This window comes from Aptenodytes patagonicus, chromosome 3 (assembly GCF_965638725.1).
Source record: "Aptenodytes patagonicus chromosome 3, bAptPat1.pri.cur, whole genome shotgun sequence".
NCBI lineage: Eukaryota > Metazoa > Chordata > Aves > Sphenisciformes > Spheniscidae > Aptenodytes > Aptenodytes patagonicus.
In genome coordinates this window covers 111061668-111075251 of record NC_134951.1, presented here as the reverse complement: position 1 = coordinate 111075251, position 13584 = coordinate 111061668, and the positions used below count along the sequence as shown (strand labels likewise).

The 13584-nt window shown below is 37.9% G+C and overlaps 1 protein-coding gene across 2 annotated transcripts in view; it reads right to left on the bottom strand.

Annotated features, from left to right (window-relative positions):
* The window catches only part of CNIH3 (cornichon family AMPA receptor auxiliary protein 3), a 55702-nt gene that overhangs the window by 17503 nt on the left and 24615 nt on the right, over positions 1-13584 (bottom strand). For both annotated transcript variants that reach the window (XM_076334652.1, XM_076334653.1), the window contains exons 2-3: positions 7895-7963; positions 4886-4933 (exon numbers count right to left, since the gene is read on the bottom strand). In XM_076334652.1, coding sequence (XP_076190767.1) covers positions 4886-4933; positions 7895-7963 — 117 coding nt within the window. The remainder of the gene's footprint in view (positions 1-4885; positions 4934-7894; positions 7964-13584) is intronic.

Sequence of the window (13584 nt, the reverse complement as noted above, 5' to 3'; positions counted from 1 at the left end):
ATGCCACACATCTATAAATCCTTAAATCCATGATGAAGCAATCAACCGACATACCCAGAAACACACACTTAAAATCCATCACATTAACTCAGGCTTGCCAGTGACTATGAGGCAGAACAATGGAAAGAGTGATCATCATAATAACCAACAAATTTATCAAGAAGAAAAGAATATGATCAGTCAATTGAAATCAGCTGCTGTGACACCTGATACTCTCCAAACGCACATGTCCCCTGTAGTTGCTGCATGCAGAGAATGGTAGGAGCTACTGGTAGGTGAAGGTCTGGAACCTAGCAAGGTCCAAGTGCAAAAATTATTTCATATGGCAATTACTCTAGTGCACATTAGTTAGTCTCCTTCTTCCAAAATATGCAGGAAAGAAACTGTCAGCTGAATAAAGATAAACAAGGAAAGATGGGGCTACTTTTTTAAAATGCTGACTTCCCATAATATTTATCTACATGTAAAGTAGAAGAACCTCCATACTCAGAAAATACTGTTTTCATCTGCTATTAAGGAAAAGCTAAAAAGCTAACTTGTTCCCTGTTAGCTGATCCAGTGAGCTCAGTAATGTTTCACTGAACATATCGTGGGGTTTTTTCAAGCTTTGAGTATGTGCATTCAACAGTGACAACCAGGTATGACACAGACACAGGATCAAGCCTTATCTTCTTCCTTGGAATGCTCCGTCTACAGTCGAACCTGTGGTGTTAACCCACAACCCTTCAAGCTTCTGACTACTCGTGCCTCTGAATTACTGTTACTTTCATACATGTAAGTAATTTTGACTTTTTTACAGAATATTTAAGTACGGAAACATACCAAAACAAAATTGTATGCAGACACTCAGGTGTCTGGAATTAATATATTATGCTCACTAGGTTTTACATTTTATTTACAGTACCTCAGTCTGAATGGAATGTCTTCTGTAATTGCTCTTTAAGGTAACATTGGTTTTGGTTATTTACCAAAACCTGTAAATACAGTAAAACATAACTGTGATGTGTATTAGGGTATATACTATGGGATATAAAAGATTTTTATTTTTGTAGAGTAGTAAAACCAGAATTGAATCTGCTAAACACCAGAACTATTGAATACAGAATAAATTGCCACCACTACTACTGCAGATCCAGCTCCACTGGAAGCCACAGTGACAGAAGTACTATAACAGATGAAGCATTTGCAACTTCCAACCTCCTAACTAAAACATTAAAACTTGCTTCAAAAAAGATTAGGTGAAGAGGCTGTGGGCTTTTTTTTAAACACCCCAGCTCCTGATTTACAATCTACTGTTGCTGTTGCTACTGCTAGTACTGGAGTGCTGAACTGGCTAAGTTTGGTTATTCAGATTCATCCCTGCAGGGTTTTTTGTCTGCCTATTTGTTTGTATTTTTCAAGACAGTTCAAGTTCATCTGCAACATCTTTGAGACTAATGACACCTCACCTGTGGTTAGCTTTCTTGCTGAATTTGCTCTCTTCCAATCATCCCTTCGGGACTTGCAAAAAAAAAAAAAAAAACCAAAACCCAAAAAACAAATAAAATCAAGAAAAAGGATTGAGCTCTGGTACAATATTTTCTTACACTTGCAGTTTTATGAATTTTATGCCTAACAACTAAAATGCTTCACTACAGTAGGAAAATGAATAGAAGTCTGTCCTTTAGCTACCTCAATTCCCTCCAAGGTAAGTTCCAATTCCAGTTTCGCTGTTCATAAATCACTCTTACTTTAGCTTAATGGGGTTTAAAAACAAGTATTTGCTGATAATTTGAGAAACATCACTTATACTGTTCAGCAGTGTTTGGCATGAGCAAACTGAAGTCTGAAATACGTTCGCTGAGCAGGAAGCAACTTCAATCAACTCTCCTCCTTTGTAAGGATTTATCAGATTAATTAAAAAATTACGATACATAACCTAATCACAACTTAATTTAAATTTCCTCAAAGGTAAAGTAATAACATTACAGTGGTTGATTAATGAAATAGACCGTGTTTTAATCTAGGAAATTCCTAATTGTCCTTAGTGCTAAAATAAGTATATCCAACAGGAATCAATCAGGTAGGTAGATTTCTTGAAATACAACTGCAATTACAATTATATAATATTAACTGAGTATATTTTAATAATCCCACCAAAATATTTAATCACAAAAATCATGGTAGACCTATATGGCACACCTCACCCATCCCACTCCTCAGCAGGGCTAATGAGCCCAAGAAGCCTGTACTGCTATATACTGTACTGCTGCCACTAGCTCAAGACAGCTCATTCACAACTAGTTTGTGTTTCTCTGTACAGCATTGTAGTGTGTCATGTAATCATATCCTTAGAGAAACAAAGGCAATTCAGCAAAAAAGAGAGCACAAATACAAACTTCACAGCATTCGCCAAAACCAGTGTATGTCCTATGTGAATCATGTAACACTTGTATGACACACCAATGTCCACACAATGGACACTGGTGGACATTCAACAGTTTAACGAGCATGCACATGAACCCATATATAAAACCCCCAAAACACACCACTGAATGAAATGAGATACCTGTATCCTGAGAGAACCTCACTTTGTGCTGGCTTCAGAAAAGAAGTCCTTCCTCTCATTTACTTCAGGATAGAAGAGATTTGACCATGGCTATACAAAGTTCATAGCTTCTTTATACATAATCAATCATTCTCCAGTAACCAGAAAACTTAGACTGATCTAATTCTAATTCTATAGCACCATAAAAACATGGACCTATGTGTACATGCATGTACACATGCCAGCACCATAATATATCTGCTTCACAAGATCCCTACTTGTTTTAATGATAGAGAAACATTTTCCCCAAACCAAACGTCAGACAATGCCTGGCTGCAGAACAATTACATCCTCCATTCTATTTTGGAAAACGTAAATAAGTTATATACTATCTGGTGACATATCACATACCTGGTCACAGTTTGTTAATAATCTTCTCCAAGTATTTTGGAGATAAAACCAAAAATCCATCCTTAAGAAACTCTTTGCCCACTGGGATCAGATTTATATGACATATTGTATGCCCATTTAATAATTCCCAAGAACCCCTTCTAAAACCAGGATATAATGAAACCAAACATATTTTTATAGCCCACCTATAACCTCTTTAAAAAACAGATTTACAGCAGAACCTAAACATTAAGTTCTAACGTCATAAATCGCAAGATATCACTGTTTTCAAAGCCCTTTAAAAGAATTATCTGACTTCAAGACATAGAAAACCAGATATGTTGTTGTTTCATAGAAAGAGAAACAGACCTAAAGCCACACAATGTTCTAATGAGGGATATATTTAGTGGTTGCTGAAAGCATCCTAACTGCTATTTTCCTCTATCTATATAGCTGGCACTCAATTCTTTACCATTTTTCCAGAATTTTCCCCAACGGTGAATCATTTATACTACATAAACTAAAGCTATTTTTAGTGATTGTCAGATTTGAAGACTACAATTCTCTGTAGTAATTGCACCTTCCTCTTCTTGCATATAATCTCTCAATTAAAACAAATGTGTCCCCAAAGAACTCTGAAGAAGAGGCTGAATTAATAAACTGTTTAAGTGAACCAGAAGCAAGCCAATCCCTTATGAATACAGAGTCTGTAATTAGCCAAAATGCTCCATTTTGCTATTCACAGTGAGGCTGAGGCTCAATAAAAATTAAACACTGATGCAGGCAAGGCATTCCCATTGGGCTCACATATATTAATAGGTACATTACCACTCACCAGTTGCTTTATGTTGAAGAAACCGGGACACAGCTTGAAATTGGCTGGCTGCCTATTTGCTATAATGGAAAGCTATTGGTAATTAAGTATTTTCTCTTATTTTCATATCCCTAGTGTCATAAACAGGCTAAGTAAGTACTTAAATGTGGCTCCTAACAGCCCCATGCTCATAATGGTGCCAAACAGATACGACTCAGGTTCTGACTGATCAGAGAATGACACTTCATAGATTCCGCATGGAGTCACAGTTATACCTTTGCATCACCCCAAACCAATAATCCCTATCACTGGCTTTTCCAAAACCTCTCAGGATGAGGCCATCGGTTTCTTAAAACCATGTCTGAATTTAGTTAGCTTGATTAGGTTGCAGTCAGCAGTCCACGCTTCAGTGATAACCTTTCTAAGCAAAAATGCAGAATAATTTAGGTGTCTCCATTACTACTCTGCTGAAGGCAATTTATGGAAAAATGAATATATAGAATAAAGTAGTTTGGAACTATGATTATTTTGACTTCAATGGGACAGAGTCAGGAGAACAACGAGTGTTTATGAAAGCCCTCTTTCAAGCTACAGATGAGTAACCCATGAATGGATCAACCCTACAATTTATCAGCTCCTTCAAATCCCTCAGAAACTGAAGCACTCAGCATGTCTCTTGTATCAAGTTAAAATAAATACTATATCAACTTTTCTATTGAATTAAAAAATTAAAAATTAATTAAAAAACTTAAATATGTAGTTAATGAAATGTTGAGTTTATCAAATAGTAAGCCACTGTTCAAAAAAAGGGTTTTTCTAAAGCCTGTACTACAACAATATCATCAGTTGATAGGGCTATAAAAGCACCTCAAGCTGCAACTGCAAAACAATTCACCGCCTTCGAAAAGCATGTTCCAAACTGAATGGGCTGATGTTCCGAAGTTTCAGTTCTTATCCAGAAATCCTCTATTATGTTAACCTTTTGTAATTTGACTTACTCTGTCTTTACAAGGTCATCATGACTTCCACTTCTGCAGCAGAATCCAATGATCAATCGAGTGTGAGGATCATTCAAAGAGCAAACAAATGCACATCACCACTTGATGGCTTTAATTCTCATAAACTTTACAAATTCTAGGCTAGTTTATGCTCACCTTTCGCAGGAGAAAGCAAATACGCTCAATATTTCTCAGCCGCTCTCTCTGTCAAGAAAAAGTGGGAAAAAGGTAGGAGATTAGCTGGTGTTATAAATTAAAGACAATATATTACAATTACAATGGGTCAAGATCACAATTAATGGCTGCAGGGAAGCAACACACATTCTTAATCTGAAATGACAGTATTCACTTCTTACCTACTGCTTGCAAGCCAAATAAATTACCCATTTCAAGTCCTTATAAATTATTTTTTCATCTTTTACTGGGTGTGACAATATAAACTGGGGATTCAAGTCTGTGTTAGCCTTGAGCCAGAGGCTGCAACTTCTTTTAAGTCAGCATTTGTGGCTCTATCCAATGGTGCCAATCTATACTACAGAGACTTGGTCTTGCATTTTTGGGTCCCCAACCTCTGGCTTCAAGATTCTGAATGGGAAAAACAACTACGAAGTTGGTATGGAAGCCCTTCCTCTATCACCAAGAGGGTGCCTGAGCAACATGTGATATTAGAATTTAACCCATTAGTGAAGAATATCTGAAATGTCCTAGAAATGCCACTTTAAACAACAGATGTATTCATAAATACTGAAAGTCACTGTAATTAAGCACTGTGACTCAAAAGATGCTCTAAGCTCGATTCACAGAAAGAAGACAAGTCAAAGACAGGTTTTCTTTTAAATGGCTCATAATGAGAAATTCACTAGTAAAATCAGATTTCACTCTGCATAACCCCATCACTGGAGTTACTGTGAAAGATTCTACTGTTGGTTACACTGCAGAAGGCAGAGTGGGTTTGTTGTCCTCAGAAGACTATCTGGTAATATTTTCATTTAGACATGGGAAAAAATATTCTGAACAATGACCTTTTTTAAACAAGTAATGTAATATACCAATGTGAGAAGCCAACTCTCCCTAAGATTTTTGCTTTTCAAATGTTTTAAATTTGCTCCAAGTTTGAGTTTTATTTCTATTCTCCAAAGAAATGTCTCTTTTCCTTTACTGTCCCCAAGTTTAAGCCATTTTTAAAAAAAGGATCATTTTGGAGAGACAGTGAGACAGTGGAAGCTTGATAGGCACCAGACAAATATTGTGCCTCCCTCTGGTGTCTGTGATCTAAAAGAGATTCAGAAATTTTAGACTCACGGTTGCAAACATAAGAATGGACATGCGTGGATGTGCCTGTGAAGCTGCAGAAAGCTTTTTTGCCTTTAGTCGGAGGTACGTGGAGAGAGAAAGATAATCCTCTGAATTCCCTTTAGAAGACAGATGCCTAACTGCAGCTGGCCTTGGACAAGTAGAAAGTCTATCTTTGAACTGTAGGTAATAGAATGTGAACCAGGAAATTTGAATTAAATTCTCAGTACTGCCATTGTTTTTGCCTCTGATTTATCCCTAATTCAGCCTTCTCCTCTCAAAAAGGCTCTACCCTCTGTCCTGAAAACATTGTGGAAGACACATGAGTAAATGTCAGACATTCTTATAGTGCAATAAAGAAAACTACCCCACCAAATAAATGGAATAGGGCATGAGCAACTATGTGTAAGGAAAAATGAAAATACACCTGACCAAAACTATAAGAAATAAGAAATACCTGCTAAAAATCTTCCTTTTATGTCAATACAAAGGCATCAACATGTATACTGTGCAGAAGAAGGCAATCTGAGATTATTGCTTGAGTTATCACAAAAAGTTTCATAGACGAGAGTCAAATATGTCAACTGATCACAGAATATTTTGCTCTGTTTTCCTGGAAACTCTACGGTTAAATTTTTGATTACACCACTAACATGACTGAAACAGGGACTTACTAACTTTTTTCATCCTGGAGACCAATTCCATTACCATTTCACAATAAAAGATGCTCTCCATGGAGCATCTTACAAGTTTTAGGAAGAGAACAAATTACTGGAATTTGGTACATATAAATACACATTTCTTGTGTGCAGTTCTCAAGATGGGAAGTAAAAACAGATAAAGAGAATTCAAAATCAGATTACTTCCAGTAAATTCAAAACCAGATTACTTCCACTGAAGTCCTCTACAGGATTTCTTCATATAATTTCTTTCTTCTGTTCTCATTCTTTGCTTATGTGTTAGTGAACAGTAAACAAGTCTTCTTACTTGAAGATTCATGTAAAGATTACGCTTAAAATCATCAGTGGTCTTAAGCAGTACCACAAATCCTCTGCTGAGTTATGAAACAAGGTTAAATGGCAAAGTACTAGCTACTGAATCTGGTTATCATTTGTAGGCAATTCAATAACTTGATACTCTGTAGAGATCACATTCAGCACCTGTCATAATCATTGTAATTCACAGTGAGATGACAGGGAGCCGAGTTCTGCTCTCCGTTCTGGTGGTACAAATCTGATGCATTTTTAACTGTAGTCAGCTAAATCACCCTAGATTACAGCTTTAATTAACAGAGGATTTTTCATATACTTAAATCTGGGTTGCATTTTGGTTCATTAGGTAAAACTGAGTTTACAGTCCCAGGGTGATATTTAACCTTTTCCATAGCAGATGCAGCAGAATGTGTTATTTACTCTTAAAGCACAGGAGAATTTAAGGCCCTGCCGTGGGACAGAGAGGTCTAGGAACGCACGTCTTAGCAAATCCCTTCAAGCTTTTGACTCATTGATATACACGGTATGGGAGAAGGTGGTCATCCCATGCTTGAACAGAGAGAAAGCAAATGATTTCAAAAGGGAAAACCTGTGCCACAGAATGAAAAGATAAAAAGAAAGCATTAGCATCACATTATATATCCTTCAGTTTTTGAACTTCCAAATCATTGTCCTGCCTCCTTCAGCAAAAAGGAAAGCTATTAGCATAAAGAGTTGACATCTGGCTTCCTAAGACTGGCCCAATAAATCCATTTTCCAAACTGCAGTTGACTTCACAACAGACTCTACATTCACTTCCACACTCATACTTCCACTGACAGCTCAGTGCATCTCCCTTTCTTTAGTAGCTGTTGCTTAGCAAGCCAGTGGTTGTACTCACTGCGTGGACTGGGTTGCACTGATCTATTGGGCTTTTGAAGTCTGTCCGAAGTTCATCAAAGGCAATTATCTGAAAAAGAATTTTTTCAAATATTATAATGAATGCTCATTCAAATGCTTATTTTTCGTTTAGGGACTATTTAGATGTATTGCCTCCCTTCCTCCCTTTCCAGAGAAAATACGGGAAACTAGCTTCCCCGATACACTCCTTTAAGAACTAACTAGTTAAAAGAAAACATGGGATACTCCTACATATAACACCTAGAACCCATTAATCTGTCACTCCGTAAAATCATATCCATAGCCTTTTCAGCATTGTTGCCTTCCAGATTTCTTCCCTCATATCAGCTACAATTTGTTTCCCAAACTTCCAAATGACATAAAACTATTTCACAAATTAATGCATCTCCAGACTTGATGGAAAAAGTCCTTAGCTGCCTAAAACATAGACATGCATCAGATATGCTATTCCAGGTTTAATACATACACAACAGCCCGTTTTTATTAGTTGTTAAACCTACTTCAGATATTAATTCTGAATTAGTATCAGTTTAATTATTATTAAGCCACTATTCATTATCAAGCAAACTCCTCAAAAGGTAAACTACTCCAGAGCAAAACATGACCTTCCTAAATTCCAGCAGGTTTTAGAACCTTTACCTCAGATCTCATTAATGGAGACATGCCTTTTGCTCATGTCGTTTAGTTTCCTCCATTAACTGATGGATTCAGACACACTGGTAATTACTGCCTGCTTTTAAAGTACAGCAGATAAAGGTGCCCATAAAAATAATAATGCTTGATAATGTTTTCTTGGAAAGAAAACAGCTGTAGTAACCCTTAGCTTATTTCATTCAAAGATCTCAAAGCACATTCTTTATTTTATGTTTGTGTTCTAGTAATACCTTTTCTTCTGCTTGCTTCACCCAAGGAATGAAAGCTCACTATGACAGGCACCACATACATATATGTTAAAACAATTATTTCAATGAATTTAGACAATTTACAACCCAGGAAAATATTTGTTCTCAATAAAAAGATGATGGAAGTACAAGGTAGCAGTTGGGTAATTAGTATATGAGGGGAACAACCATTCTATGACATGTTACAGCATGCTTGCTGCCTAGCTGTTCAAAAAATAACCAACTGGGTGTCAATGCAGACCTGCTGTATAGGTAAAACACATTCATTTTACAGATGTGGAATGCAGGAGCAGAAATCCTGAAAACGACCTATCCATGATTCATTTAATAATCTTGTGAGAGGCTTGAGAATAAAACTTAGAGCTACAATCCACAAATGTAAGCATTACTCTGCATCCCACTCTAATGTGGCATTCATGACGCTGAAGCACATTTAAAATCAAAAGTGTGACATTTTACAAGAGCACTCTACAGAATTCAATTTATTCAACTATGACAAGTCGAAGTGCCAGAATAAACCACAAAGGGAACGATAAAACATGATTATAAGTCAAGCATTTCTCCCCATGGATGCAGTATCTCTACAAGTTCGGAATTAGATCTGCAACGGATGTTTAGACTAAGGTAAAAGAGCAAATAACAGAAACTGTGAGAGGGTCGGAGTACAGTTATGAAGAATAAGGCTTATGACACCTCTATATTTAATACTTCTTGAACAGGTCTTCATATTCTCAAGCTGAGCCAACTGTTAAGAGGGTAACAACCATGCAAGTCAGATGCACACGCTTCTGTTTGTAATTGGGTATCAACATCAGCACTGACAGCATTGACAGAAAGGGGGAAGGATGGCCCTGTAACAGGTAAGAGAGCTGGCCTCTGTTCATAGCTGTGCCACTGATTTACTTGTGGCATCAAGTAAATGATGCCACAAGATGCACAGCATCCTGTGCATCTCCCTTAAATTCTCTTTGCCTCACTGCACTGGTACTTACAGATGTAGCTTTAAGATAGAAAACTGTTACGAGCTTTGAGTGACAACTGTTTTTAATAATGTACAGTGGTAACAGCTTTTTTCTGTTGTAAATGTAGAGATGAGCTGAAATTTCCTTGGCGGGGGGGAAGAGTGACTGTGCTGTGCTCTTCCTTTTGGTAGTGAGTAACAGCAACCAGGAGTTTGAGATAATCATGAAATGACAGCCAGTACAAGATCCAGCTCATGCTGTGAGGAAAGACTGGTCTGAGACAACAACACAAGGAACCCGAATACTGGAATCATAAGATGGACTCCCTTCAAGAAGTCCAGGAAAGCCTCTAAAGATTCACTAAACACAGAGATAAGATGATAACCCTGAAGCATATTTAGACGAAGAAGAACCAGGTCGCTCTGAAAAACAGAACCGTTAAGGCTGGGCTCTGCTGAGCTAGCCTTAACTAATGCAGCTAAGTCTTGAAGAAAGCCTAAATGACAGTTTGGAAAAGAGATTAGCCTCAAATATACTACACATTTAGATTTCCTCATTTTTTGCTTTCTCTTTTTTTTTTACCAGCATTCTGAACTCTGTAGTTAAAAACCTACTCTTTATTTGTTGGCACACAATTTATTTTATGTTATGCTTGCATTATAAGTGCATTGAAACAAATCTGACAGTATCAAGTACATTGTTTTCATGCAACCGGTAAGTGTAAATACAATAGTCTCACACATAAACCTTTGGGGATGCCTGCAAATTATGACAATGTCAGGAGACATTCCTGCTACACCTGCAACAAACAGATTGAGGTCTGGTATCAAGCACAGAGGATTGGAGGAAAGTTTCTTCAGTGAAAGTTTCAGTGTCTCTCTGGAAGAAGGCTGGCAGAAATAAATCCTCCTTAATTCTTCGTATTTTATTTCATAAAAGTTCCATAACAGTTTGTATTTTGTTAAATCCTCAGGAATAGAAATCCAGTGATGACATGAAGATATCTTTTAATTTATGAAAAAGCACATTCCTATTTCTCAGTCACAGTGAAAAGTTTGAAAACGTAACAGCGGGCAGGCTCACAATTAGAGGGAATATAAAGAAACTCCCAAAGTTTGGGGGGGCATGGTTTTTTGTGGTTTTTTTTTTTTAATCTCACAATGCTGTGTGTCCTAATTCTAAAACTGCAAGTGAGAAACAACGGAAACAAAGCTGTAGCTTCTTAAGATTGGCGGTTGCTCAAAATATACTACGTAACTGTGCAACAAATTATGTTGTATTACTGAAAATAAGGCTGGGTTGTGCTGCAGCATGGTTTACATAATTAATTAGGAAACATCTTCCTCTTTCAATTATAACTAGCCTCGTGTAGCAGTTTAATGCCCTAGGGCATGTGTGGCCGGAGTTGCCATTTTTCCCTACAAAAAACTACTACTACTAGCTAACTACTTGCCTCCATCAAGTATTTCACAATGCTTTCACGGGAGGTGCAGCATTCTGGCCATACTCCAGAGAAACAATCTTCCGCCCATTTACATTTCAGCTGGATGCACTACAGCTACCTGCTTCCCATACATCAGCCGACTGGAGTTGCTGAACGCTTTGCAGCAGCATCCGGGTATGCTCAAGGTCTGTTTCACCTCTGAAATTGCCACACTTACCAGCAACTTGACAGACTAGTTCATCTGGAGGCAAACAATGTAATAGATCCCAGTCAGGGCACTTCACCATGTGCACTGACATCATTTCACCTTTGCAAATGAGTGTATTTTATAAACTGTTCAATATCTTTTAGTTATCCAATCTAATTTGATCCAGGGTGGCAATTAAGACTACAAAACATACATACGCGTGGACATCAGCGACCCCATCTCTCCAAAGGCCACACAATAAACAGACAGTTCCAAAGAAAAATGACTAGCCTCTAGTCACAAAGCTAAACAGATAGCTAAGCAGATAGCATTTTGGAAACATGGGCCAGGGACTGATCTTAGACAGAGGAGAAATTTATTTCTATTAGTAAATATTAATGTTGTACACAGCTTCATAGAAAGAGAATAAGGAGTATTTGATATTTATTTAGGAACGGCAAGAAAAAAACAAGTTATCTGTTTATTTGCAAAGCTGTATCAGAAAAAAAAACCATCACGTTTAGCAAAAATTTTTATCATTACTGCAAAAAGGGGCCAGGGTTTGAATGGGTAATGGATATTGAATTATCTTCTGACTTGGGGAATTTTCTCTGTGATTCCACGTTGCAAAACATTGCAGGAAGTTTGTTCTGCCACTGCCTTAGCCGTGCTTTTTTCTGTTGATACAAGTGTGCTTGAGGGTGTTATCCACCTAATAAAACCAAAGGTTTATAAAAATACTGGTTGCATTCTCTAGTGATTCACACCATCTGCAAATCTCATAACTCCAAGTGTAAGTCAGCAAGGAGTTTGCCCCAGTTTAAACACATACTGAACAGATGAGATTGTGATGACAACGTATGTTTCAGTACAGCTACAATTGCAATGATATTTATAAAACTTGTTTTCATTACCCACACTCTCTGTGCTCATCTCTCCAGACAATAACAGCTTTGAATAATGAAGCATTCATGTAAGATTGAACCTGAATTTTGTTTTCTTCCGATGCTTATGCACCCATCAAACTGAAAAATTCACCTATTAATGGTAGGAATGAATTATGATCTCTCATTTTTAGGGAAGATACTTTTTTTTTTAATCACTGAGCTCTTACAGAAATATATTTTAATTGAGAATGTGATGTTTTAGGGTGGCAGTGGAGTTGGTGTGGGTGTAAATTCAGTGACAGCAAAGAAGTTGGATGTTATTGCTTATTGGCATCTCAGGAAAGTTAAGATAAAACAGAACTTGATGACAACCACACTAACCACAGAACAGAACAGTAACACTTAACATATGTTTCCTTGCCCACCACCCTGTCAATGCACCACAACCCCATCTTGAAGAAACTGTCTTTCGTGGTTCATTTAAACAATTTTTCTACCCCTCCACTCTCATGCACAGCTTTCACAGCACCCATACCGGCAGTTCATAGGCTGTCTGCAAGTCAGCACATGGGCAGAAGGTGGACAGCTTTAGAAGCATGCTGTGCTCTTAAACATCACGCCTGCCCATCAACTGCTGTATAGACATATTTACTGTGTTTGGGAAATAGTGTTGAACATTTATCATGTTTGAACCATGTTGATGCAAGCTGGGTGAGTTACTTGGTTGGATTTTGTTGAGCAGAAGCAGAAACAGACAAAACGTGAGAGAGACAGTTAGTCAGGCAAGAATGCAAAAGGACCTGAAATGGAATGTAAGTCACTGTCTTGACACGATGGAGTACGGGGAGCCCATAGAGAGATGCAGAGAACAGTGACATCGACAAAGGAGCTTAGCTATGGTATCCACCTGGCAGAAAGCTATGTCCTCTGCACTCGCCAGAATGGATGTGGCAACCCAGGCAGAGCTCCCATGAAAACATGCTGCCATCCAGGTCTCAGGCTGCAGGGAGTGCCAGAGCCTTTTGCTGGTAACAGATGACAGTAGTTAGAACAGCTGTGTGAGGTGTGACCAGGTGGACGAGCTCAGCCTGGTGGCAGAGCTACGAGAGGAAGTAGAAAGGTTAAGGAGCATCAGGGAGTCTGAGAAAGAGATAGACTGGTGGAACCATGCTCTGCCCTCCCTGAGAGAGAAACAGGAACAGTCACCAGAAAAACCCCTAGATCAAGGGGATCCTGTATCCTCCTTCGCCAAGCTGAAGGCAGTAGCTTAAAGGAAAGGAGTGAATGG